Source organism: Patagioenas fasciata, chromosome 3, assembly GCF_037038585.1.
Source record: "Patagioenas fasciata isolate bPatFas1 chromosome 3, bPatFas1.hap1, whole genome shotgun sequence".
Classification (NCBI taxonomy): Eukaryota; Metazoa; Chordata; class Aves; order Columbiformes; family Columbidae; genus Patagioenas; species Patagioenas fasciata.
This window is the reverse complement of record NC_092522.1, coordinates 110,118,401-110,144,741: the sequence shown is the minus strand read 5'-3', so window position 1 is coordinate 110,144,741 and position 26,341 is coordinate 110,118,401. Positions and strand designations below refer to the sequence as shown.

The following is a 26,341-nucleotide window of genomic DNA, read 5'->3' as shown; positions in this document are numbered from 1 at the left end:
TATCTGTATTCTGTATGCCTTATAATGTATATAACTTCAGTACAGTAGTGCATGTATATAATTGATATTCATATTTTTGGGCTGCATGCTTAGAAATGTTTTTACTGGTAGCAGTGCACAGTGAAAGCTTGGAGACCACTGATGTAGATAAATGGATTTTGGGGTAGATCACACAACTGGTATTGCTCTGTTGATTAAATGCTCTCACCTTCAGCAAATGCTGCACCCTGCTGGCTCCCGTTTTGCTGGCAGTGCCATATGAGCAAAACCTACTGGCGTATGCTTAGGTCTGGGTGTGCTGATTCCAGCCCTGGTCCAAGGACAGTGACTTTGAGCAAAAAGTGACATTTTACTGTGCTCTCTGTAAGCCTCATTTGGTACTGCTTACTTTTTTGTGGCTGCAAGTCTCAACAGAAGACTTTGTGAACAACTGTTGTGTCGAGTTGTTTCAATGTTTATTATCTTGTAGGAAGGAGTTGGTAGGCTGTTGGAGGGAACTGCAGTCACAGCTGGGTAACCAAGTATTACTCTCATTGACCACCTGCTGCTTTCCTCTAGATAACTAGTGAAGATGTTCTGAAGACCACCTGTGATGCTCATCAGCTCTGCATCATTTCTGTCCTGCCTCATATTCTTGATACAGGTAGACATACAAGCAAGCAGACTTCTGTATGAATTTGTCACTTAAACACGTAGTTGTGGTTTTTTTAACTTGCTCAATTCTGTCTAAAAACAGGAGCTTCAGGGCGGAATTCTTACCTGGATGTCATGTTAAAAATGGCTGAAAAATACAAAAAGAAAATGTGGGGGTAAGTGTCACTGTAGACTTGGAAAAGATGTGAGCCCTTTTAGAAATAAAGGGATAGAACTTGTGTGATAGTGATTTATCTGCAGATGAGAGTTGTTCCTTTTCAGGATAGTATATATTGGTATTTCACTAACTGTACTGTGGGAGGGGATCCTGTGGCTTTAGAATAAACTGGTGATTTTTTTAAAAAATTCATTCACCTCTCAAATCCTGCATTTACACTCCCCTCAAGTGGACAATAGGATCTCTGGGAACTGAGAATTGTTCTGACACTGACTGCTGTGAAAAGGGTGCAAAATGGCATGAAAGCCTGGGGGGAAATACTGAGATTGGCTGATCCCAGAGATTCTTCAGGGGACTTGTTAAGTATTAGAGAAACTGAGACTTGACCAGTGAGGAACTAATACTGAGTGAAATATTGGTTTTGCAGTCTTTTACCAGAAATCCTCTATAGTGGGATTTGGGCAGTACTTTGTCACCTTTGGATCTGTGACTTAAGCCCTTCTAAACTTCACTTAATATAGGCTAAAGTGTAGCGATTTGTTGGAATTGGTAGCATGGTTCTTTCCCTGAACTGCTTTTAATGGCAGTTCTTCTGATCCAGCTTTCAGTGGCTGTGAGCACAGGGCTGGCCCAGAGGTGCTGTTCAGGAGGAGCTTTCTTCTGTTACATGGTTCAAGATGGGGACCTGCTGTTCCCTGCTGATTTCAGTAACATTTGACGCTGTTAAGGGCAGTTCAGAGCCCAGCTTGAACTCTGCAGGGTTGCAGGAGATGTCTGACTTCAAACTGACTATAGTGCCTATCTTAATTATTCATTTTCTATTTTATCTCTTCTTCAAGGTGGCTGTGGACAGAAGCAGGTGCTCAGTCAGATCTTGAGAGTTCTTTGGGGATTGGAGGCTTTGGGTATCCAGCGATGGCAGCTGTTAATGCTCGGAAGATGAAATTTGCCCTTCTCAAAGGATCATTCAGTGAGCAAGGAATTAATGAGTTTCTCAGGTATGACATCTTCAAGTGACTTCAGTCTTTCTATAACTGGGGCTGTTACTCTTTAGACCAGAATCAGGCTTTCCTGCATCAGATAAGACTTGCACATTAGGAGAACTAAGTTGATGAGTATTCACTGGAGTAGGGAATTGCAACAAACAAAGGAGTCTCTACCTTTTTGTGATGGGCAGAATCAAGAAGTTGGATGTTTAGATTTAAACGGTAGTTTTAGCGCAACTGAAGAGAGTTTGAAAACGAAAGTGAGTTTGATCTTGAAAAACTGTGGTTCTGTGGTAACCCAATAAATTTATGAGATTTGGTAATCAATACTAGTTAATTCAAATGGTGCATTCTGATTAAGAATTGGGCAGTTCTCAGTTTGGGAATCTACATGGGCGCTGATGAGGTTCTGGAGGTTTTGAATGTTGCTGTTCCTCTTTCTGGTTTGATCTGGTCTTGTCTTCCCTTTCCCTGTTCCCTTGTCATCTGATGAACTATTTGAAGGAGCTGAAGCAGTCTGTCCAAAAAGTCAGTAGCTCTCTGCACAGCTGAAGTTCCCTGAAACTGCCTTTTGTGTAGCTGGGCACGAGCCAGGGCTGAGAAGAACTGAACTGGGAAAAGGAATGGAAAGGAGGACAGAAGGTGGAAGCAGCACCAAAACAGAGCAGCTAAACTTAAACTGTTACTTAAAGTGCAGTGGGAACTCTGCTTCTGGGTAAAACACTAGCTGCCATAAAGTATGTAAGAGCCTTTCAGAGCTTACCTCAACAGTGTTATTTCCATGTCCTTATTTGGAGAATGGCAGACAACAGTCAAAATTGCAAAAGCAAATACAACAGGTTCTCCTTACCTTGCCATAAGAAGCACATAAATTGAACTCTCTTCCTGCTGGATTAGTGGAAACGGTACTATATTCTCCTACCTGTGTAAGTGATCAGACTTTCTTCTTAATGCCAAAAAGGGAACATTCTCAGAGTGTCAATTAAAGTTCGGGATGCAAGGAGAGTAACACCAGACAGTCTGTACTAATGCATGTGAAAGAAATGTCTGCCTTTCTTAGACATGATAAATTCTCGTAGTCTATAAAATCCATCTTAGTGAAGCCTTTCCTGGTGAGGGTGGATGGTGCTTCCAGGACACAACAGCCAACTTAACAGCTTATATTGCATTAGATAATTGGTTTGGTATTGTCCTACTACTAAGCAATACTTGCTAGAATAATCTCTAACTTGACACTTCAACTCAGCTGTGCTGCCTAGAGAAAGCAGTACAGTTACAGCTGGCTGTCAGCTCAGCTTGCTGCATGCAGCTTTTTAATCCAATAGGCAGTCTCAATGGTAGGGACCAAAAGTAAGGAAATCACTGCAAAGAGCATGAAAGTTGTAGATGCCACCTAGGAAGGAACGCTTATTCAGTCTTACTTGCCTCTGAAAGAATGCAAAGGGATTAGCTCTTCAGGACTTTAATGTTAGGATTTTTGAGCAAGCCTAAGCTGAGTGCAAGTTGGGGTGTCTCAAAGCAGAAGCTGATTGCCCCAGACATACTATAACCCATAGAGACTTAGTCTCCACTAAAATCACTCACAATTTCAAGTAACAGTTGCAGTTGACTTTGAAAACTAGAATTATAGACTCCTGTTGGAGTTGGCTTCAGTGGTAGACACCACACTATTATTGGGGCTGTGTTTTTGCGTGATTGTTATACTCCTGAGAAATGAAACAGTGTAGCTCACATAGTTTGTCTCTTTGGATCCAGTTGTAAATCTGCAATGCTCTTTTGAGGGCTCAATCATCTTCTGCTTCTCAATTTGAAAAGCTTTTTCCTCCAGACGGTTTACAGATGTAAACAGATGTAAGCAGATCTCAAAGTCGACATCCTTTATTTGAAACAGGCACTGTTCCAGGTGGTTGGTGACTAAATTTAACTTTTGTTTTTCCCCCTCAGGGAACTATCTGTTGGTCGTGGCTCTACAGCACCAGTAGGTGGTGGAGCTTTCCCTAAAATTCATTCAGTTGAACCTTGGGATGGCAAAGATGGTGAGGTAAGAGGTGCTCCATCTCTAACAGAGCTGATGATTTGCTGGGTTCAGAAGTTAGTGGACAGGGTGACTAGGAACTGGCAGTGTGAAAAGTCTTGTTTTTCAGAGACTTTGCAAAGTTGTGTTGATGGTGGCAGGATATAGATAATAGAAAACCAGACCACAAGACAGATTAATCATCTGACACTGTGAGCAGATACTCCTGCCCAGCTGTTAGGATGCAGTCTGAAAACTGAATCCCTTGAGGCTGAAGCCTGTTATTAGCCATGCTGAGTACGGGGAGGTGGTAGTGTATGCATTCAAGACTCAAACCTGGAGGCTTTAGTTTCGCAATAAACTGACCTTGCCATCAAAGTCTTAATGTCAGAAAGCTTGCAAGGTAAAGCCCATGTAATAACACAGTGATTAAATATGTTCTTAAGGTTCAGCATTGCTGTAAAAAGACTAAGTTGCTACAATCCTTTGATCTATTTCAGATGGAATAAAAATACAGACTATGGTAGTAGCTTATCTGTATTTGACTTTATCTGGAGTATTTTTGTTAGCAGAAAACAACCTCCTACTCTAAACTCTGATCACTTGTTTTGTGTTTAATACACTTGGAGGCTTTTATGAGTGAAAGAGATGGCAGGTGGGAGCTTTACTCTCAGGATGAAGTAAGCATCTTTCAAAGTCAAGTGATGTTGCAATGTTAAGAGCTTCTAAATGTGCTCAAAACCTTCCCTTTTTCACAGCTTCCAGTTGAAGATGATATTGATCTCAGTGATGTTGATCTGGATGATTGGGATAAAGATGAGCTGTGAGATCTTCAGGAAACTTCTTTTCTTGGGAGAGTTTGCGCAGTAGTTTGCAACCTGGTTCACAATCAGATGGATATTCCAGTGGCCTTTTTATGGAGAAATAGCACGTGATACGCTGTGCTATTTGATGCACTGCAGCAATGAACTGTACACATCTCAAGAAAACATTGCAGAAATTCTATGAATTGTCAAAACCAGTAAACTTGATTGTATTCTGTGTAACGAATATTTTGAGGGCAACATGGATATTTCTTTGGAACATCTTGGGTTTTATTTTGTTGATAGTGTGCTATTTGAGTGTTACTGGAGGCTGTTAGTGTAAACCATTTTAAATGTGATTTTTTTTTTTTTTTTTTTTCTCTTATGGGGGTGGAACCTGGTCAGCTTCTGTTTCACCTAAAGAATAAAAATATTTTTGACACACAGTGTTAGTCTTGTGTAGAGTAACAAAAGTGCACATGACAAAAAGTATCCCGTTTTGGATAATGCTTGGAAAAATGAACTGTAGAATAGAGAGGCTGGTGTAGAAGGGGGCCCTAAGCCACCCCTTTCCTGAGAATGATCCTGACAGTTTCGCCTAAAGCCTGATTAGATGGACAATCTTAGTTTAAATGTTCTTTAGTCTTCCTTTTCCTGTTCCTTCTCAGGGACTCGCTCTTTCTTTGTGCCGGACTTGGTAAGACCATTACTACAATGGAAGTGGGGTTGCTGCTGCAATGAGGGATGCTGTGAGCTGTTGGTCTTTTCCCCAGGATTAGCAGTGAAGCTAATCCCTATTTGAGGGCTTGAGGATTTCCAGGTGCTAACAGAACACCACCACGGTGCTGTCTCCAGCAAGTGGCATCCAATGTTTCTTCACTCCCATCTGGTATTGTTTTGATTTGAAATGGCTATTTCCTTGGAAGGGGAATTAGGACTGGGAATAGGGATGGTTACTGCTTTTTAATAAAAATACTATTGTATTTGTTGCTCTTCATGTCTTGTGTATCAGTGTCTAGTGAAGTGACCCTTGTGATCAGTTTGTTTATAAGTATGGAATTAAAGAACTGAAAGTTTCCCCTTCTTACAAGGAAATAACTTACGTGTATTTGTCACCCATAGCTTGCTTGTGTAAAGGGCACCAAGAGCCACTGGTAGCCAATGGTAACTGGAGGGCTGATTTGGGGCAGGAAATGTGCCCCAGCTCTAAATCATCCAGCAGAAGAGATCCGATGGAACTGTTCTAACTGAACAAAACTAAACTTATTGTATTATGACTTACAGTCCCAACTAAGTTGCACAGCAATTCTGAGCATCTTTCTTACGTCGTCTTTTTTTTTTAAATTAAAAAAAACCTTTGGGTTTTGTTCTGATGCTTTCTACTTTTTCTGATTTAGTTTGTTTTGGTTTGTTTTTTATTTTTAAGCTTGCTTTGTTAGGAAAACAAAGGTATACACACCTAGCTACCACACTTAAGTTGTTTTATTTCAGGTCCAACACATATTTCATCATTGTAACTTACCAAAAACAAATAAATACTACCATAGTACCTCCTGCCTCTAAAATATTTTTTTTTAACTATGAACAAGACATTTATATTGAATCCACTGTAAAAATTACTGGAAGTGGTAGGAAGATTGTATGCAATTATCCTACTGCAGCATCTGCATCTTAATTTGACTTTCAGCAGCTGAAGATTGTTTTACTGTAACATTAGGGTCTTGAAAATGAATAGATGAAGCTTGAGCAATTTATTTTTAACTGCAGTCAAGAAGACTGAGGTCAATCTTGAAATAGACGTAAGGGTAGTATTCCTGATTACTCAGTTGTAACCCAGGGATGTCCATACCAGGCTGCAAAAGGAAACGATGTGACTTTAGTACCAGAAAGCTGACTGTTGCATGGTTCCAGGCTACAGTGGGTTGCTTTTGTGCTTCTCTTCCACAGGTGGAATGGAGTTTTGTATTTGTTGTGCTTAAGATGGGGAATTCACCACTGAGAATCTGGTGTTTGCTTGGTGTTTTGGGGGCTGCCTGATGCAGTTAGCATTGAGAAGTCATGCTTGGTTGCAACTATATGAACATGGATTGCAGCACTTTTGTGTGCTTCAGCTCTAGGACAGCTTGTTTATTTCTCCTCCCTTCGTGCACTGGATGTCTTCTGCTTGTTGGTTTTAGGCTGTTATAATACCTCCTGGTGTATCCTAATTGATTTATCCTAAATTGTTTGTGCACTTAAGATACCGGGAGGGCAAAGCAAGAACTGCTACTTTGCTGAAGGCCTGGGTTGAGGTGTTTAGTCAATTATAGCTTTTTGCAGAGGACCGAGGTGTCATAGTCCTAGCATTTAGTTCTGAATTTATTTTCTTGTGCTTGTATTGGTCTGAACACTTATAAAAAGCTTGAAGCTTTTTTTACCTAAAGGAGCAACTTTATTGAGCAGACCTGTTTTAGTCTGGTAGCTGTAAATATCAGATGCTTCAAGAGAAAAATGTAAGCACTCTGTGTGCCTCCCCATCATAATCTGAGCTGACCTGTTACCCTAATCCACTTTGTAACCAGAGGGATTAGAACTGCATTCAGGGCTCCTCACAGTGTAAGGCGTGAGGAGGTGCTTGCTCTAGCCCTGGGGTGGTGGAAGGATTCATCTGGCTAAACCCAGACAAGCTACAACAGGTGTAGTTATAGTCAAATACCTACATCCATTATACTTGCAGCTGCAACTTCATCCAGGTGTTTGAAGACCACATTTAGGACATCTCTCAGGCGTTTCACAGACTTCCTGTTTGGCTGCAGCAGCATCGCTTGGAAATTCACTGGTAGGCCATACCTTGAAACACACCAATGTACACAATCACCTGCTGGGAAGGGGCACAGCTTTCTGCTTCTGGCACACCAGCTGATTGTTTCTGCAGTGCATGATTTCAGTGCTGGTGTGCTCCTCCTTATCTGAAAGTCTTTTCCTTTTGAAGCCAAAAGTCAACTAAACAGTGTTTTTCTGTTTTCCACTTTCCTGTAAGTGCCCCCAAAGAACTGCTTTTCATCATCTCTATATGTCACATTTTTTGTCATCATCTATATTGTCTCCTGGAAGCTTCTGGAGCATGGTGTGTAAGGAGTGTTCCCTCCCATGAAGGAACTGCTCCAGGAGGAGAGCTGTACATGTTGACTTCTCCAGGAGTCTCTGCCAGCACTGCATGTTTACCCACTTACCTCAGGACAGATTCAACAAAAACTCTCAAGGCTTTCACATGAATCCATGCTACAAATGCTTCACTGAAGTTCACTTTGAGCCAGCGCAGTAACGGGCCCTGTGAGAACAGACACAACAGCACTGTGATCCCCTCGCTGCGTGAAGCAGTCAGTGGCTCCCAGGTTATCAGATGGTCAAGTGACCTTGGGCAAATGGTGTTATCTACCCCATGCCTCAGTTTTCTGGGCTAAGTAGAACTCAGAGGAGTCTGTTGGAACCATAAAGCTATTTCAGAGTGAGAGGTTCTTAGGCACACAACTGTTATGATGAGGTCATCAACTTCATCAAATCACATGCTACTTACATATTGTTGTTTCTTATCAGAAGCTAATTTCATCAGCTCTTCCTTTTCACATTTCAGTTCCTTCTCATCAAAATGAAATTCTCGAACCATGAACCTACAATTGAATGATACTTGCTCTCACAAGCCGTAGTCCAAGCAATATGCGCATTCATTTCTTTTGCCTCTGGAGAAGCAGGTACAGGATGTTTCAAAGTCGCTAAAACTTAACTGCTTTAAGTATGTGGAGGGTGGGAGTCAAAGTCACCCCAGAAAGCAACCTTCCTGCTGTCAGTAGCAGGAGAGCAGGAAGGACAATTCCAGGATCTGTAGTTTGGTGCTTAAATAGGATCACTGTATCTGCTGCCACAGCTCCTTCCCACCCTGCCTCCTCAGTGGCTTTAAGGCCAGCAGCAGCCCAAACAGTATAATCCTAAAACCCCGTGATGGATCCAGCTGTACTGCACATAGAACAAGCCTCACCCTCATCATCTGTTTGCTCACCTGGCCTGCTGAGCAAGCAGTGCTTCTTACCTGTTCTCCCTGGCTTTAGCCTTGAAGTCATCCACCACTTTTCTAAATAGGGTCACAGTGAAAAGTCCTCCCTCTGCGTCCTCAGCAATCATTCTGTGGGAGGGAAACTCACTGCTGTGGTTTGGCATGGCAAATCTCCATGCTGCCTTTACCTTCCTCTTTTGCAGTTCTTTTTTCATTTATGCTACTGAACAACACTGCTTTTCAAAAACGGCTGTGACTGAAACACGAACAAAGACTTTATTATTACTGGCCATACTATCTCCTGTGTAAAGCTTCCACAAGTTAAGTTCCTGAACCCATCGTAGTACACACACGTTCTGCCTGCCTCATTTTCCTTTGTTTCCTCGTAACCGTCACCTACTTGCCATATATTTGTGTTTTTGAGAAAGGAGACAGCACACCGCTTTCTTCTGTCTCTGTGCTTCCTGCTTCTTCCATTTCAAAAATATCACTGTCGCCTCTTGTGCCCTGCATTGGACCTCATGGTCTGTGTGAGCTGAGTAGTGGAATATTTAATTCCTAGGAAGGAATTTTTAATCCAGGTGAAAGGATAAGTTAATATGGCCTTTTCTATTGCAAATGACAATACACAGAATTATCCTATTCTACAGCAGGAAACAATTAAAGATGCAAAAATAGTGTTTGATCTTTATAAAAAGCAGCTTCCATAAAGTTCTATGTGATTGCATGTGTATGAATTATGCCTGGATTACTGTAACAAATTGTTCATTGTATACAAAAAGCAAAGGCCCTCATTGAAAGTAGAAAGAACTAGATTACTGGAAAGGGGAACAACAAGCTAATTGTGAAAAAACAGTGATTTTTTTTTTCCTTTCATCTGCACTTCCCTTCAACAGAGTGATTTCTGATTTCAGCTGAGAATGAGATTGGGCAAATCTGTATGTTAACATGGAGCTCATGTGTTAGACAAGTGATTCCTTCCAGGATCCAGCATTCTGAGGGGCTGAAATATGGCAGGGATCTCTGAAACAAATAGGGACCTTAATTTGGAATTTCACTTACTTGGTGGAGCGAGGCACTACCATATCGGAGAGAGATTCATAGGTCTTCTGCCACTGTACGTAGCTTGACCTTCGAGCAACACAAAACGAAGCATGGTAAATAAATAGCATATACTAGAAAACAAATGTGTTGATAAATATAATTAAGCCAATAACTTAAGTTGGAGTTCTTCATGCTGGGTTATGGGATAAAGAGACATGAAGCATCTCCTTTCCTCTCCTAGTCACCAGTCAAGGAGATGTTTCCCTCAATACTGCACCCTCAGTCCTCACTTTGGGTCTTGGCATGAGGAAGGGCCCAGAGCAGGAAGCTGATGGTGGGAAGAACATGGCTTTTGGTACACACTTCCAGGCTGCCACAGTGTCCCACACTCCAGGAGCCCTGCACAAGCTGTCCCTGGTCTGTGGGCAGGTGTGGTGGTGTATCTGCCACGTGCAATCCCAGAGCTGACCAGGTGCCACTATCCAACTTGGCAAGTGCCAGCACTGGGAGAAGAGAGCCAAGGGGATAGTAAGAGTTTGCAAAGTGAGAAGTCTGAAAGAATGTGCAGATAATAAACTCAACAAACAGACCTCAAATAGTTTTTTGTAACATGGTTTTCACAGACAGAAACGTGATGGCACTATATATGTGTGGGTGTTGGGACAGGGCTACACAGAGAGGAAGTTTTGTGTAGGCTTCTGAGCAGGACATTGTGTAACTTCACAACTCATGGTGATGGCACTCATCCTACATGCAGGCTCTTAGGCTCTTACAAATACATGGCCAGCAGTCCTGTGAGTTTGACAGGTCTAATTCCTTTTAGAAAGTGGCTAAGTTGCAGCAAGAATATTTTTTCCTCCTTTTTTTTTTTTTTTTAACTTGTACTATTCCTACCAGAAAGCTGTTTCAGAAGCCACTCTATAACCATTAAAAACCTACATCTCAATTCTGTCCCGCTCAGAGTTCAGACCAGTCTTTGTCCCTTTCTTTTGTGCCAGCATCGCCCTTGGCAGAAACTGTTTTTTCCCTTTGCTAACAGCTCCATCTGTGCCCCAGCCACCGTGCAGACGAGCTGCCCCAGCGTGACCCAGAATTGCCTGGATCCAGTGCTTAGTCCTGAAACTCCACGCCACACGGAGCACGTGTGCACGCACTCCTGCCTTACTTGGGCACCACGACGAGCAGCGTGATAAGATATTCGGAATTCAGAACAAAGTCTTCTTTATGCACAATGTCTGCCAGGGTCCGAGTCAGCAGATTTCCCCTACGGTGAAGAAGACAAATTAAAAATAACATTAGCAGGAACCCTGCAGCAGCACACTGGGGGTATTGTGCTGTGGGTGAAATTGCTAACAGTGCATGCTGGGGTAGAAGGCGGCCAGGAAGACAATGGCTAAAGGACATGCCTACACTTCTAAAATGGCTGTTTAGTTATTTTTACTGCAACTACAAAGAATAAAAAAGCAACTAATACTAATGGCAGAATATCAGTGACTAGCATTAGGCTAGATTATGCCCTTTATGTGAAATTACACCATTCTGCTGCTTGCGGGTGGCACCTGCTTCCTCAGGCTGCCTGTTTGGTTGCTGTGTGCCCATGGTTTGGTTGGAGCAGGCCATGGTGGCGTGGACCTCAGCCATCACAGCAGCCCTGGCACACCTGCACCGCCGTGGACAAGCACACTGAGATACCTCCAGCTGAAGGACAGTGGGAGCAGCAGTCTCATGTGCGGGTGGAATCTGCAGGAGGGGGCTCTTCACAGTCTAAACCCACTTGATCAGATTAAGTCCCACTAGCGCTGCACAGTTACTAGGTGCAGATGCCTGGGGCTGGTTGGGCACTGGGTGTGTATGGGGAGAGAGCAGCTGCACTTCCTGTCACTGGGCATGAGTAGAGAAAAGACCTAAACCAGTTAGGTTTGGCTTGAGGTTCACTGTGCCAGTCTAAGCATTAATTAACTGGCCAGTAGCATCTTATTAGATGCTTGTTCAACACCAGAGATGCCCGCATTTAAAGGTGGATGGAACGGTAAAAGGAAGATAGGCCTGGACCATGAGGTCTCCATTCTTCTCCGTTATCACCTTGCTGGAGGCCTGGCACTGCTTGTGTTCCCCACACAGAGCTTCTGCCTCCCTCCAGGTGCTTAAAGCTGACGTGGAAGCTGGAGAGATGCTGCAGGAGCAGGCTGGGAATACAAATGGTACCAAGAAAAGCGAAATAGGAGCTAATATCCCCTTGTCCCTCATGCCTATGATTATCCACATGCACGCAGCCTGAGACAAATGTGACTAACACTGTCCATACCAAGCTGGAAACACAGGCCAGTGCACTGGCTGGCAGTGATGAGGCCACAGGAACTCAGCAGCGAGAGGGGGACATGTAGCTGTGGTATGTACAGCTCTGCAGTCCCCATGTTGAGCAGGTCTCCACCAGGGATAGCTTTTTTTTTTTTTAACAAACTCATTCTGAACTGCCCCCTGGAAGTATTTTTTCCTGCAGTTTCTGGTTGGGTTCAGTGGAGTTGGTGCCAGGCATGCTCATTTTAGCTCCACATTCGGAGCAAAATTCTAACCGCCCTGGATTTTGGTTTGAGCCCCCATGGGTGTCTCCCTTGGGTAAAGGCTGGTTCCTAGGCAGGCTGACAGCCTGGCTGGCTGCAGTGCCAGGAAGGTGAGGACCTGTGTACTGTGCCCACAGCAAGGGGCCTGAGTAGAAGAGTGGCACATATGAGCATGTGTTGGACAGGCTGCTTTCAATGTACTACTTACTGGAATTTACATTCTCCCCAGCGATACACTGGAAAAAAATCCAGTTATCAGCACTGACATACATAAAGACCATAACCAGCTGAAGACAGGAGAGAGAACATTTGGGAAGCCCTGACAGGGCATCACCTGGACCTCAACAGAATGAAAGGAAAAAAAGCAAAGGAAAATGGAAGTGGGATGCTGGTGGAGCTGGGAAGAAGCAAGACAGAGCTGTTTCCCATGAGAGTTCTGCAGATGCAGTTCAGAACATAGGAAACAGCACCGTCTCGCAAAGGAATCCACCGGTTGACCGAGCTCATCTAATTTCAGACTCCATGAAATCTCATCAGAACAATGCAGTGCCTTTGGTTTTGACTCTCCCCAGGACTGTCTGCTCACACTGCCAGTAGAATCCTATTAGCAACTGCAGTCTCCCTGAGCTGATTTTGAGACATGCCAATCACACCAGCTGCCCCCAGTCTTTTGCTGGGTCTGTAGATGCTCAGCATGCCCCAAAGCCAGAAAAATTCGCTCCCACCAGAACAGATATGGTCCACAGCACAGCAAGGGGTGTGAGTGTGCCCTGTCCTCACTTCAGCCACGCAGTATTCTGGATGTGAACAGACACATGCTGTACTTACACAGTTTTTTTCTCCAGGCTTTGCAAATTTCCCTTAATGTTGTTGTATGCAGTTGATCGGGTCTTTAGGTCTGTTTCTATTTGAGTCACTTGCTAAAACAAAGTAAAAAAAGTGAGTCAACTCAGTGCTTGAGATGTTGTCCTAACCCCCCTCCTGCAAGGACGCAGCTCTCAGGCCTTGTTATCTATACTGAATGAACACATCACGCCTTCCTGAATGGACTGGCTGTAAATAATTCATTCAGCCTGCGCTGTGTTTGATTTTATGTCAGAACAACAATTTCACAAAAGATCTCCAAAATGGAGAATAATACGGCAGTAAATAAAAACAATAAAATATTGTAAAGAAGGGGATTAAAGTACAGAAGCATGTCAATATACTCTAGTAATTCTGATAAAGTGCCATATACTTACAGCCTGGTTAGGTTTAAATATATGTATCATTATTATAACACTAGAAATTAAAATAATATCAACTGCTTCAGTACAAGTACTGAGCCTGTTCCTGCACAAACCAAAGGCAAGGCTCTCACTGACTGCCATGAGAGAAGGGACCAAAAACTGCCAAAAAGACATGCTTCCCATGCTGATATCTTAAAATTTGGAGTACAAATTACCTTTGATAATGCTTCTGATATATTCTTCAGTGGCTGCTTTATGGGATATTTGGCCATGTCCCATTCAAACCGTGTCAGGTAACTAATTAGATCAACTGAAAATATAAAGAGATACATTAAAGCAGGCAGCTTACCAGATGGCAGGTCAAAGTTTGGGTAGAAGTCCCCAGCTACAGCCTATGCATAATGTTGGTTACCATTAGAGAGAGGAATGAACCAGAAGCCCACCTCTGAATCCTCATAGAAATTTGATCTAGATTAAATGGGCACAGATCGCATGCCAAATCTAATAATCTTTCTAAACATCCTCAAACTTAGAAGTTGAACTAGAAATTTTCTGCATTATACCTAACACCACAGAACAAGCGCTACTGTAAAATTAGCAGGACACAGCAACGTGCAGCCACAGCCTCATGTAACATACCTCAATCTTGATTGTTGCAATATGTCTGAATTTAATCCCAGCAAGAGTTATCAGAAAAACACTGACCCAGGACCAGCAGTAATACTCAGGGTTGTTAAGAGTTTGATGAAAGATATGAAGAGCATAGCTGATGTGACTTCAGTCAAGCGCTCACTAGAAATCAAACTGATTCAGGTACGATGAGGAATTCCTCATTGGCTTTGCACACAGAGCTCCCCATCTCACACAAAGCCATACGGTATTTCTCTAAATGGATAAATCCAGTCACAGCATTCAAGAACAGAAACTCACAGCAATGCCCTGTGCATGCAACTCGCCCTCAGCCCCAAACAAGGCACCTATGAGGAACCATCACTTCTTCCCAGAATTGAGGGGAGATGACACATATGACATCCTGCTCCTAGAACAGGATTATGCTGGCTTGCTCTGTTTGAAGACCAAGGCTCCTTAACATTACAAAACATTAAAGCAGGGATTTCAAACTCATTTTCACTGGGGGCCACATCAGCCTCGCGGTTGCCTTCAAAGGGTCGAATGTAATTTTAGGACTGTATAAATGTAACCTGGAAAAAATTAGTTTCACACCCCTGCAGTAAGTCTTGGTACATTATGGCACCAAACAAGGAATTCTCCTCTAGCAGCTCATGAAATCAGAGAGCTCTTTGCCTGAGTTCCGAGAGCCCTTAGGATGCCAAATTCATTCCTGCATAGTGTTCTTGGGACACTCAGTGGGATGGGATGAAGTCACACATACTGCCACAAAAGCAGAGGGGCCGGGACTGTCCCCCTGTGGGCCAGGGAGCCCAGAGAAGACAGCAGGCAGGGTCTCAGTGTCTAGACAAAGGCCAGAGGCACTGTCACCTGCCAGGTAGGCTCCCTTCCAGACCAGGAGGGTAAACATGGAGAATATCTGGGAAGCTGCTCTGGGGACATGGGAAGCAAAACAAGCTCAAGGAGCCAAGTGAAAGGAGGTGCAATGCTGGGGCCATTCAGCGCTCTTTGCTGCCTTGTCCAGAGGGTTAATTCAGTCCCATAGCCAAGTTTGAGCACAGACTTCCAGGGTGTGGGGAAAACTTTATGAACGGAGATGCATGGAAAGGAATGTAAAACGTTGTGTAAATGCCATACTACCAGGCTGAGGGTACTACCCTGCCTCATGTGACACCGAATACCCTTGGCAGGAGAGCACTATCCTTCCCATGGGCTTCTCTCGCCCCACAACAGAGTCAGTTTACCCTATTAGATTTCCAAGTATGGAAAGTCTTATGTTAGGAGGAAACAGGGTTCTTAGCAAGGGACAAACTGCCTGGGAGGCAGACAGCAATGGCATGATGGTGTTCTACCCCGCTTTCTAAAACCACAGCTGTGTAAACCTTCCCCATATCCAATGGACAGGAGTCACAAGGCAAGGATCCAACCCCTCCTGCTAAGGTCTGGTTGAGAATCAGCAAATTCTCCTGCACAAAGAGGTGTGCGGAAAGGGTGCAAAACTGCAGAAGGCAAGGAGAACTATTGCACAGCTCCCATGCGCGCAGTTCTCCAGCAGAGCTTGCTCGTGGTCCTTGGAGGAAAGGCAGCAAGGTCAAAAATACTTGAGCAATAAAATTTATGGAACATTTTCAGCATGGCGTACATGATACACAGATTTTATCCTGCTGCCTCTCTTCTGAGCTTTCTTGCTTAGACTCTGCTGTAGGATATGAGGAAGGGTTTGACCGTGATGAGACAGGCCTTCCTCATATCCTACACTTTGCTAAATTCAATGCGAATGAAACCTGCAAAGAGTATGGTATTACCGGGCTGTGTGGAAGAACAGTGTACTCACAGGCTCTTTAGAAACAGGCACCTAGCTGAGGAGATATGAAAGTTCCCTGAACATGCCCCTTCTATCCTCGCATTCCCTGAATCTCAGCAGAATTCAAAGGTTAGGCAGTTGAGCACAGCTTGAGTTCTCAGCCCATTTTACAAGTCCACTCTTGAGCAGAGCTCTCGCTCTGGTGTGGTTTAGTTAAGCAGCCTGATCATGGGCATGGCACAAAGTACTGTGAACACATCAGCAGAAATGAGCTTAAAATGCCAAGCAGTCCAAGCACCCCGATGCTCCTGGAATGGCACTTCTCATTTATGAAACCTGTCAAGTCACTTCTGAAAGACTTGACACAGCTGCCCATCCAGGAGAGATGTCTCCTACCTACCCCAGTGCACTCACAGCTGCCCAGGCACCCCACAGCCTCAATCTCTCCTAACTCTGACGTACTCACCCAGCTCTAAGAGGCAACGTTAAATATTTTCCCTTCAAATCACTTAGTTCTTCAAAATTGTTACGCTTCCCATTTTGCTTCGTTTTGAGCTTATTATAAAGAACGGAGTTATTCCACCGCTTACCAAATTTTAAAATTCATTCGGGTTTAACTTTACTGTAAATGGAAAAGAATTTGGTCTGAATCTTTGAAAAAATGCATTACTTACATTTCACGTTTTTTATTCTGTCATAAGCAATAAAGCACTCCCTGCTGTTGTGATATACTAAAAATTTCCTTTATTACACGAACATGTTTTCCTTCTATGAGAGAGACATCTCCATGCAGCTGCTTCCAGCTGTTGCCCACAGGAAAGTAGTGTGTGTGTGTGTGTGTGTGTGTCTGTGTGTGTGTGTGTGTGTGTGTTCACTTAACTAAAAGAGCTGTATTTTCTTGCACTTTGCATTTTCCTTCACATGAATCTTACCAAATAACTGTTAGACACACAGCCATCATTATCTTCAGGTTGTGGACCAAACTGCGGTCTGGAACATATACAACAGATCTAAAATCTGAGAACGTGTATAATGTAACTTAAAACAAAATATGAGTTCTGATCATCTAATAGTCTGAAACAGGACCATGCAGCAAGAAGTCGTGTCTTATAATTTCATTTCTGATTTCATTATTTCAAGGAAGTCTTCAAATTTAGGGTCCTTTTGCTAGCCAGAAAGGGGAGGTAAAAGAATTCGTACAACAAAGTTGCTGCTGCTTATGAAGAATGACACTGGAACGCATCGGGTGAATCCTCATATACTAAAGCTGACTCAATTTTTTAAGATGTAGTCAATAGTCTTGGAAAGGTTAATGTCTTAGTTTAATGTGATTTGTTTGGATGACTAAATCCAGACAGAGGACAGAAATCAGTAACACATGCAATTAGTAACACATCCTTCTATTACAACACATGCAAAGCTGATAAGAAAGGAAAATGTTGTAAAAAGAGGAAACAAAGGAAATAAGCTAAACCTGTTGTTTCTCAAGTCATAGGGATATCGTGATCAAGCTACGAGGTTGTTACTTGAGAAATCCATCGTAACCTGATCACTGTATCTCTACAACCAGACCAAGACTTGTCTCTAGCACTAATACACACAAATGCATGCGTGTAACAACACGGCAATCATCAATCTTCAACATACTTTTTAGACATTTCATTTTATCCTTTCGCCCTGAAACATAATAAGTGAGATTATTGTACTTGTCAAGTGGCTGCTCCATCAAAAAATCAGTCTTATTACATACAAGAAGGACTTTTCCAAAAGCACTTCCTCCCCATGCTTTACTCATACAGATCTGAAGTACAACACTGCAGACAGTCAAAGGCTGATGGAGTGTACACTCTTAGTTTATTTGTCTGACAGTTAACAGCATCCGTTGACAAGCCTGTCACTAGCATGTGCAACACATCCAAATTTGCTGTACTTTTCCAGGACAGCTGGGGAGAAATTTGCTCTGAAACACACTTAGGGTATAATGAAGCATGCAGAGAGATCTAGGAGCCAGAAGTTCCTAAATGTTAATTTTGCCCTTGACACGGGCTGCCTTTGGGGCCTTGAGTACCATATTGGATAATAAAGTGGGGGAATCAGTTCATGGAGGTCCCAGGTCATTTTAGGAGTGAGGAAGGTCATCTCCTGCTTTCATCTTCACTCCTCAGCCCTGGTGTTAGAAACTATTTCATTACTAGACACTGAACACTGTCCTAGAAGCAAAACTGGTGTTGGATAAAGCCTCTCATAACTTTGAGAAAAATGGCAGCAGTCTAGATGCGTTCTTAAAAATGTTGCTGCTGGTTGTCCTTTCTAATGTGTGAGTGTTTGAATTCCACATGTTCACATTCCAAAGCAAAGGTAGCATCAATACATTAAACAAAACAAAACACGACATTCACAGCACCTACCTCCATTGGCCAGAAGATTTTCCTGGACTTTATCTTTTGAGTCCTCCAGAACTTCTCCTATGTACTGGGCTATTTTCTTTATTACACTTAGGTGTAAGAAGAGAAGCTTTGTTAGTGAAGTAACAAAATGAATATAAAACAGTTGCCACAATGATCTGATAAACATGGAGATGCCCAAACAAAACACTTCTGAAGCAAGGCAGATTAATTTGTAATTCAAATTACAACAAAAAAAAATCTATGGGATACTGTAGAATTAAATGCCATATTTCTAATTACACTGATCTTTATACACACATAGGTCATATCATCTCCCCAGTGCTCTAGACTTCCAGAAGCTCAAGATTCAGTCTTCTGTACATTCATCATACTCATAGCAGAAACCAGAAGGCAAGTAACTCATGTTTACAACTCCAAAGGCAATGGAGGAACAAGAAGATACACAGAGACAACATTGTCTGAAAATTGGTTCCATGGGATGCTAAATAAACACTTAGGGCTTGTGGAGATAAGATTCTTACAAAGTACTCAGGGGGGAAAGACAATGTTCTCTTGTTTGACAGGGAGAATTTCCTTCTTATTCCTCTTCTTTAGGAGACTCTTTGGCATGGTGGACAAGACAGTCCTTTAAGGTGTGGGAGAACTAGATACAGATCCTCCTTCTGCCTGACGCAGAGCAGTGATTTGAACAGAGCCCTTCCTGGAGAACATTGTCTCCACGCAGTTACTTATCGTGTGTTTATTTTAAAGGGATGGATTCAGCAAGTCCCTCCAGCAGTAGATCCCCCTGGCTCTAGCCAAAGTACCTATCTCATACAGGCCATGAGCTTTTCTGTTTGTTCCAGTATCCTCCTGTACTCAGAAACAGTCACAGAATTTCGCATTCAGTTCCATAATTATTCCAGGTAGACTACATCTTGTAAAAAAAAAAAAAAAGCTAAAAAGTAACTCCCTGACTGGCAGAGACATGAAGTGGACACAATCCTTGGTGTGGTGACAGGGAGTGGACCACAATGGCAAAATGCTTCTCCCTTGCCTTCCTCACAGAGGGGAGACAGGTACTGCTGCAGATGAGCTGGAGGCTGAAAGGGCATTACAGTGTATGGACAATGTGTCTTGTGACATCCTGTGGCTTTCAAGAGCTCAGGAAAGGGGCTTCAGGCCAGGTACAGATACCATGAGAGCATCAGAGAAAAGGATTTTCTTTGGTGTGCTGCAAAGCAGTTATACAGGCCATTTAAAAGTATTAGTTCACAGAGGTAAAGATTCCTTCCATCTCCATTCCTGTGAAGAAACTTATAGTCTTTGGCTAGGTTTTCCAGTCCTGTAACAGGGAGGAAAAATCTGAGACTGCTGATACTGACAAGAATGGACTAGTCAGAATTTTAGGCTCTTTGGGGTCATTCAGCCTGAAGAACACCTTATTGTGGTCTTTCAGCATGTAAAAGGGGCTTATAAGAAAGATGGAGGGCTTTTAACCAGTGCCTGTAGCAATCAGACAAGAGGCAACAGTTTTAAACTGAAAGAGGGTAGATTTAGATTAGGCTGAGGAAGAAATTCTTCATGGTGAGGGTGGTAAGATACTGGAACAGGCTGCCCAGAGAAGCTGTGGGTGCCCCAGCCCTGGAAATGCTTAAGGTCAGGTTGGACAGGGCTTCAGGCAACCTGATCTAGTGAAAGATGTCCCTGCCCGTGGCAGGTGACATGGACTAGATGATCTTTAAAGGTCCCTTCCAACCCAAACTATTTTCACCAAAACCCTGGAGAGGCCCAGTTCAGAGTGCCTGTAGGGGGAATATACACCACTGTGCCCTGGTTCACAGCCCTCTCTCAGTTTTTCACCCTCTGGCTGCAGCCCCTCAGGGACCTGGTGTCAGCTGCATGTTGTTGGAGCAGAACATGGGCTGCCCACACCGCGGCTTGGGGAGGCTGCAGGATCCACACAGCAGCTCCCCGTCAGCTGCAGTCTTGCCAAGCACTAATGCAATTTTCAACTTGTAGATGCAACTGGTTTTTGGCTCATTCATGATGCTCAGGGAGCCCAAAGGAACTTGGAACAGGACAGGACTCCAGCCCATTTGGTGAGAACAGTATAGCAGGAGGCTAAAGACATAATGGAGAAAGCAGCCAACAGGAAGTGTATAAACCAGCAGCTTTTCCGAGGGGTGTGAGCTGCTTTCATTACTGTTGAGTGCAGCTGGTGGCTAACCTAATAGCTGGGATTCAGCTCTGGTCTCTTCGTACAGGTATAGACAGTGGGACGGGTATGTGCTGTCATGCACCCACCAGTCCCAGCTGCCCTGTTGAGGCTTGGCTCCCTTCCAGCCCACACACCCCAAGGTCCCTGCAGCAGGACACAGCCAGAATATTTGTATACACTGGGCCAGAGACATGTTCTCCAGTCCTGGCTTAGTCTCTGTGCCTTGCCTTGCATCCCATGAAATGCAAGTGGGATTCACTCGTCTAGTACACTCCCTATGCAAAGACAGAACACTCTCCCTGTGCACCACAGGTGTTTGATGCAAGTGAGAGGAACCAGAGTCCTGCAGGGGCACCATTGACTGTAGTGAATCCAACAGCAAGTAGCTTTCACATCCAAACATTAACCTCTGCCTTCAGGTGAGATGAATCCCACCTTGAGTGAATATCATGCTCAAATGATGCGCTATAGAAGGAGTGGGTTTCAGCTAAACTGCCTCGAGAAGTAGTTATAAATACCTGTATTATGGCTTGGGAGACTCTCACATTTTGCTTCTGAAATTGCTGCAATGTCATTACTTCAAAAAAAAAAATCTAACACTCTTTAAATTATACTGTGTATTAAAGGGTGCTACTGGTTAGGCCTTCAAAGTGCTGCAGGGAGCAGAAGACCTGCAATCTGAGGCCACTGCAGAACGCTCTGCCAACTGAGAACCCAGGAGAACCCCCAGGTACGAGTAACCGAGGGGACCATCAGCTTGAGAGAGCTCCATGATACCACAGAGTGACATGGAAAAACACCCTGCCTCCCTGTGTGAATAAATAATAAAAGTATGTGGAAACAATAGATCCTGCAAACTCTTGTCCCGTCTCTGCTGTCCTGGCAGGAGGCAGCGCTGACAGGTTTGTGCTGCCCGGCTTTACTGGCAGGTGTTTATCCAGCAACAGCTCCACTGCAGCTGTTCCAGAGGAACAGGAAGGGAACTGCTCAGGTCACTGGAACAGGCTTGTAACTCTCTGGATGCCATTTACTCCAATGAAGTGCAAGTGCTTGGCTTTTTAACCCTTGAATCACAATTCAGACTCAAACCCCTGGGCATTTATTTAATGCAAAATGCCTCTCTATGTCCTTGTGGGATTTGATCTGCTAATATATTTATGTTGATTACTCTCATGCATTTTTCTTATTTTTCAACACATTTTTCTTAGTTTTAAATCTGGTTGACCCTTCTTGGTTACCTAGCTCAATAGGCAAATGAGACAAATAGGAAGAGTCCTTATCTCGGCAGGTTATGGGGGAAGGGCTTCACTGACCCTTTTGCTCAGTCCGTGTAACATGTTATATGACAAGTGTCATTACCAGCATTAAAGGGACAATTAGTGGAGTAACATGGCATCCAGCTTGAACAAGGAGCTGTACCATGTTGTCAAGTCGAGACAAAGGCAACAGAAGGAGATGGTGAGCCTAGGAAGCTCATACTGACATTCCACTTAAAATCAGCCTCTGATCTTACACAGATCCTACACAATAAAGAAGATTTTCTTAATTAATTAAGTTTCTCTATCCTGCTAAAAATCCTGAAAGAAGTAGTAGGGTTTAGTTTTAGATAGTCCTGTAAGGAGCAGGGACTTGGACTTAATGATCCTTATGGATTCCTTACAACTTGAGATATTCTATGGTTCTAAAAAGATCAACGTTGTGTGCAACCGAGAGTGATCAAATATAATCATCCTAATACAGCACTGCTGTAGCTCCAGTAAAGTCGAAAAAAAAAAATCCTATGGAGAAATGTATTCTAGCAGACTTACTTTTACTGACACTGCCTAGCATAGATATAAACAGTTTATATCAGTTTTTCTGTATGTGTTTGCAACTTCCGGACAAAAATCTATGAAACTATCAAGTATATTTAAACAAGCAAATCCTTATCAGTCCTGGTTGAGGGGAAAAAATGCAAAAAGGCCCAGAGCAAACACATGCCACTGTGACCGAGATCACAACTGTATGTGAGGTATGCTTCCAAAGCAAAAACCCAAACCAAAACACCAAATAAACACAAAAAGCCTCACCACCCAACCAAACCAAACACACAAAACAAAAACAAAACAAAAAACACACAAAACCACCCCACCAAAACGAAAAGCACAGCAGCTTGTAGAATCATAGAATCATTTCATTTCGAACAGATCATCAAGTACCAACCATAACGTAACTCTAGCACTAAACCACATCCCTAAGAACCTCATCTATATGTTTTCTAAACCCCTCCAGGGATGGTGACTCCACCATTGCCCTGGGCAGCCTGTTCCAATGCCTGACAACCCTTTCTGTGAATATTTTTTTCCAAATATCCAATCTAAACCTCCCCTGGTGTAACACTGATTGATTCAACAACAAAGTCTAACTTGTGCCCTGAAGTATGTTACAGCCTAGCATTTTCTCCACTTGCTATCCTTAGTATTCTTTGTACAGCCAGGCGAGTTTGGCTCAAAAGGCAATCTGGGCAATGATCAGCAGGGAGATCATGTGAGTCTTTGCATAAGTTGGTTGGATATGATGTGAGTCAATAATCTGATTTTCAAGAAGTTTAAGAGTCTGAGAGGGAGAGCTTCAGATTTCATTCAGAAGCACCTATTCCTATATCTAGCTGAAAAGGAGCAGAAGGCTCGAGAGAAAAATTCTGGGGAAATGAGATCAGGGAGGGCTTAATATTCTCCAAATGCCACTTTATTAATTTAAATTTCTAGATCAGATGGGATGATGTTCTTTACCAAAAAAAAAAAAAAAACACATTAAAAAAAAAGTTTTTTAGCAGTTTCCCTTTGAGAAACAGCTTCCCTAACACTGCCACTCATACAGACTGCTATGCAGACAAAACTATCACTGACTTAATCCATCCAAATTTAAAGGAATGTTTCTTTCTTTGTGATGACTCCATGACAATCAACACAAGGGTTAAAAAAAGCCTATCAACTTTAGCCCAGTTGTAGCCCAGGCTGAACTGAATCAGACAGAGGTGAACACAAGGACATTCCGTCCCATAAAAACAATGTCTGTTTCTCATTTGTAGGTAGTAAATAAGATCTATTTTACCTTTCAGCAAAGCTATCAAGTTTTCCCAACTCATCTGACAGACCAACAAGAGCATCCAGTGTCCCCACCTGTGCAAAAGATGAGAAGTAGGTGAAAGATGCACAAGTCTGACTGAGGCTTCTGTTGGCAGAACTTTATTTACTTAGTGGAAAAGAGTAGCAATTCCTTTACCCAAGACCTAGGGCATAAAAAGCCTTTTCCAATAAAGGAAAACATGTATATGCAGTCTTAGGATTACATGTCAGTATCTTTCTTCCTGTTTTCATTCCCATATCATCAAGTAGCATAGACCGGTCTTTTATATGATGAAATAGTGACTAGAAATGCACACAACATACATATTATACGAACAAAACTGATGTATTGAGAGAACCAAGAGAAGCAGCACTTATTCAAAAGGGGAGGTCTCTGTTTGCTTTTTTTGCTATTGTCGAAGACTAAGCCTCTCACAAAGCCATTGCCTCCAAGACCAACATCTGCTTTTTGCATGACTCTCTGTCACAGTCATCATCTTATGTTTATGGTATGGCAATATATTGCTGAAACTTTTTTTGTAATGTTGCCAGCTCAACATTTTGAAGAGTCAAGCTGAAGGAGAAGAAAGAAATTTTACATAGAATATTAAGGGGCTGGTTGCATCTCCAGGCACTGCAAATGCTTCACGTCCTCTAACATCGACGGATTGACACCAACACCAACTGGGTAAGGCCCATAGATGGTAAAAGCCACCAATCTCAGGTGCATGTGCCAAAAGCAATATTGCCAGTCTGAAACATAGATGTGAAAATTCAGTAGGTTATTACTTGAGAACAGGTCATGCTCCTCTTTTGCTTGCATCCTTATGTAACTGGGATAGCTCAAGTTATAACTGTTAACAGTCTTCTTGGATTAAAGCCAGATCCTGAATGCACTAAGTGTAGTTTTGTTAAGTGATGGGTAATGGCAACTCCCCAAGGAACCAAGTTCTACACCTGTGGTAGCTCCGCTGACTTCAATGCAGCATATTTGGATTTTTTTCATAGCCACAAGTGAAATAATAATAAGGTGCAGGATTAAATAATGCAAAGATTTTAAAAAGTCATGGATTAAGACTTTTCCTATTTATATGGTGATATGAAGCTAGGTAACATAGCTGAATATACACATACATCCATTTCCCAAGCAGTAATGTGCATTATAGCACTGTTTTCTCTGTTAGCAGTCTTGCTGGCACAGTTCGACATACTTAGCTACTCCCTTTGCATTAGCGATCCAAGATGTACAATGCTGTATGACTTTCATGACTGGCAGCAAATGGTACATTGAGAGCAATAAATCAGTTATTTAACTGCTCATCTTCACTCCTGATACATATATTGTGCTTGAAGGTCAGCTTCAAGCACAATAACTTATTTTCTCTCTGATCAATTTTCAGTTGGCTGAACACAATTCATTCCCTGACTCCAATCTTCTTCTGCTTTCTGCTTATTACCCCAAAAAATAAACCCCACATTTATCCCAAGTCTTTAGTCCTGCTAGTGCTACTTTATCACACACACTCAAACCCTTTCCTCGTTTACCTTTAAGTCTGGAATATGGAATTTGCTGTTGCTGGACAGGTTGGATTTAGACGTCACCGCGTTCATTCTCTCCCATGCCTGCAGATTTGTCTTATCTCCTGGGGCAGAAATTAGCCAGAACTCCGACATGATCTAATATTTTCCCTTCGCTCCTGGTCGCTGTAGAAACACAAAGCAGGTAAGAGGCTACAAGAACACCGCACAAAACAGGCTCTTCCCTAAGAACAGGAAAAAGTTAGAAGAGATTAATGATTCTTTCAGAAACATGAGGAGAGTGAGTCAGTCCTGTGTCTCAGGCTGAAATGGAACATGACCTTCTCCAGAATGTCACGGAAAGAGTGGAGCCGTTCCTCCTTCCTCAGGGTTGTTCAATCCAGTTTCTGAATGAAGAAACGAAGCTTCCTCCTCCCCTTTTCCCTCCCAGCCTGTTCCATTCCCCTCACACTGTAAGTCTAGTCTCCACTGTGCAGTTTGTGGACTTCACTAAACCATTCAAATGTCATTAAGGGTTTATGCTTGACAAATATTCTCTCTCAAATTTTTGGACACTTGCAGGCAAAAGCAAAACCAGGATGCAAAAAGACCTCTGCTGAGCACGTTGGCTGCTAAAGGTGCCACTGGCAAGATAAAATATTGCTTTCCGCTGTGTTTTTCTTCCCAGACTGGACGGGAAGGAGCTGAAGGAAGGCAAGTCGCGGTGTACAGACAAAATATCAGTAGAACACCACAGATATAACAGCCGCGGGAATCCACGCGGGACAACTACACGGGTTTTAACTGAACAGACCAGGCAGGGCAGCGAGAGGCAGAAACGATCTCCCGGAGGGGCGACGAATGTCTCCGGAGGCTCTCCCACAGCCCCCCGCCAGGCACGCCTCAGCTCTCCGCTGCCTGGGACAGGGAAGATGTGACACACGCTTGTCACCCACCCCCGGGACCGGCCCTTCCTCCGCCCCGCGGCCAGAGCACCGCCCGAACCCCCGGTACCGGGCTGCGCAGCCCGAGCTCTGCGGGTGGGATGGGATGGCATGGGGAGAGATGCTGCCGGTGCGGAGTCCTGCCCGCCCCTGCCCGCCGCCTCACCTGCGCCAGCCGCCTGTCCCTCCCCACGCCGCCCCGTTGCTGCCCGCACGGCGCCGGCACCGATAGGGCCGGGGCGGGGCCGGGGC

At 43.4% G+C, this 26,341-nt stretch overlaps 2 protein-coding genes across 4 annotated transcripts in view; one reads left to right on the top strand and one right to left on the bottom strand.

Moving 5' to 3' along the window:
- The window catches only part of PDIA6 (protein disulfide isomerase family A member 6), a 15,492-nt gene extending 9,329 nt beyond the window's left edge, over positions 1-6,163 (top strand). Inside the window, exons 9-13 of the mRNA XM_065833357.2 lie at positions 559-643; positions 737-809; positions 1,651-1,809; positions 3,742-3,838; positions 4,570-6,163. Of these exons, the coding sequence (XP_065689429.1) occupies positions 559-643; positions 737-809; positions 1,651-1,809; positions 3,742-3,838; positions 4,570-4,638 (483 nt within the window). The 3' untranslated portion in view covers positions 4,639-6,163. The remainder of the gene's footprint in view (positions 1-558; positions 644-736; positions 810-1,650; positions 1,810-3,741; positions 3,839-4,569) is intronic.
- Positions 6,079-26,341, bottom strand: ATP6V1C2 (ATPase H+ transporting V1 subunit C2). 3 transcript variants are annotated; one of them, XM_065833358.2, is made up of 14 exons: positions 26,256-26,341; positions 25,173-25,331; positions 23,614-23,681; positions 18,321-18,406; positions 17,560-17,589; positions 13,694-13,788; positions 13,078-13,169; positions 10,854-10,952; positions 9,707-9,775; positions 8,681-8,773; positions 8,171-8,264; positions 7,827-7,924; positions 7,314-7,443; positions 6,079-6,467 (listed from the first exon to the last, which is right to left on the bottom strand). In XM_065833358.2, the coding sequence occupies exons 2-14, from the start codon at positions 25,299-25,301 to the stop codon at positions 6,372-6,374; spliced, it is 1,179 nt and encodes a 392-aa protein (XP_065689430.1). In that variant the 5' UTR covers positions 25,302-25,331; positions 26,256-26,341; the 3' UTR covers positions 6,079-6,371. The 3 variants fall into 3 exon arrangements, with proteins under 3 accessions (XP_065689430.1, XP_071663157.1, XP_065689432.1); XM_071807056.1 differs by lacking the exon at positions 26,256-26,341 and adding an exon at positions 25,487-25,556; XM_065833360.2 differs by lacking the exon at positions 17,560-17,589.

Bases quoted from the DNA above. Each gene is read 5' to 3' on its own strand.
- ATP6V1C2 (XM_065833358.2), bottom strand. From the start codon at position 25,301: ATGTCGGAGTTCTGGCTAATTTCTGCCCCAGGAGATAAGACAAATCTG. The intron at 23,682-25,172 runs GTAAACGAGGAA...TCTTTTGCACAG, and splicing joins TCCATATTCCAGACTTAAAG to GTGGGGACACTGGATGCTCT. The intron at 7,925-8,170 runs GTAAGTAGCATG...CTGTTCTCACAG, and splicing joins CTGATAAGAAACAACAATAT to GGCCCGTTACTGCGCTGGCT.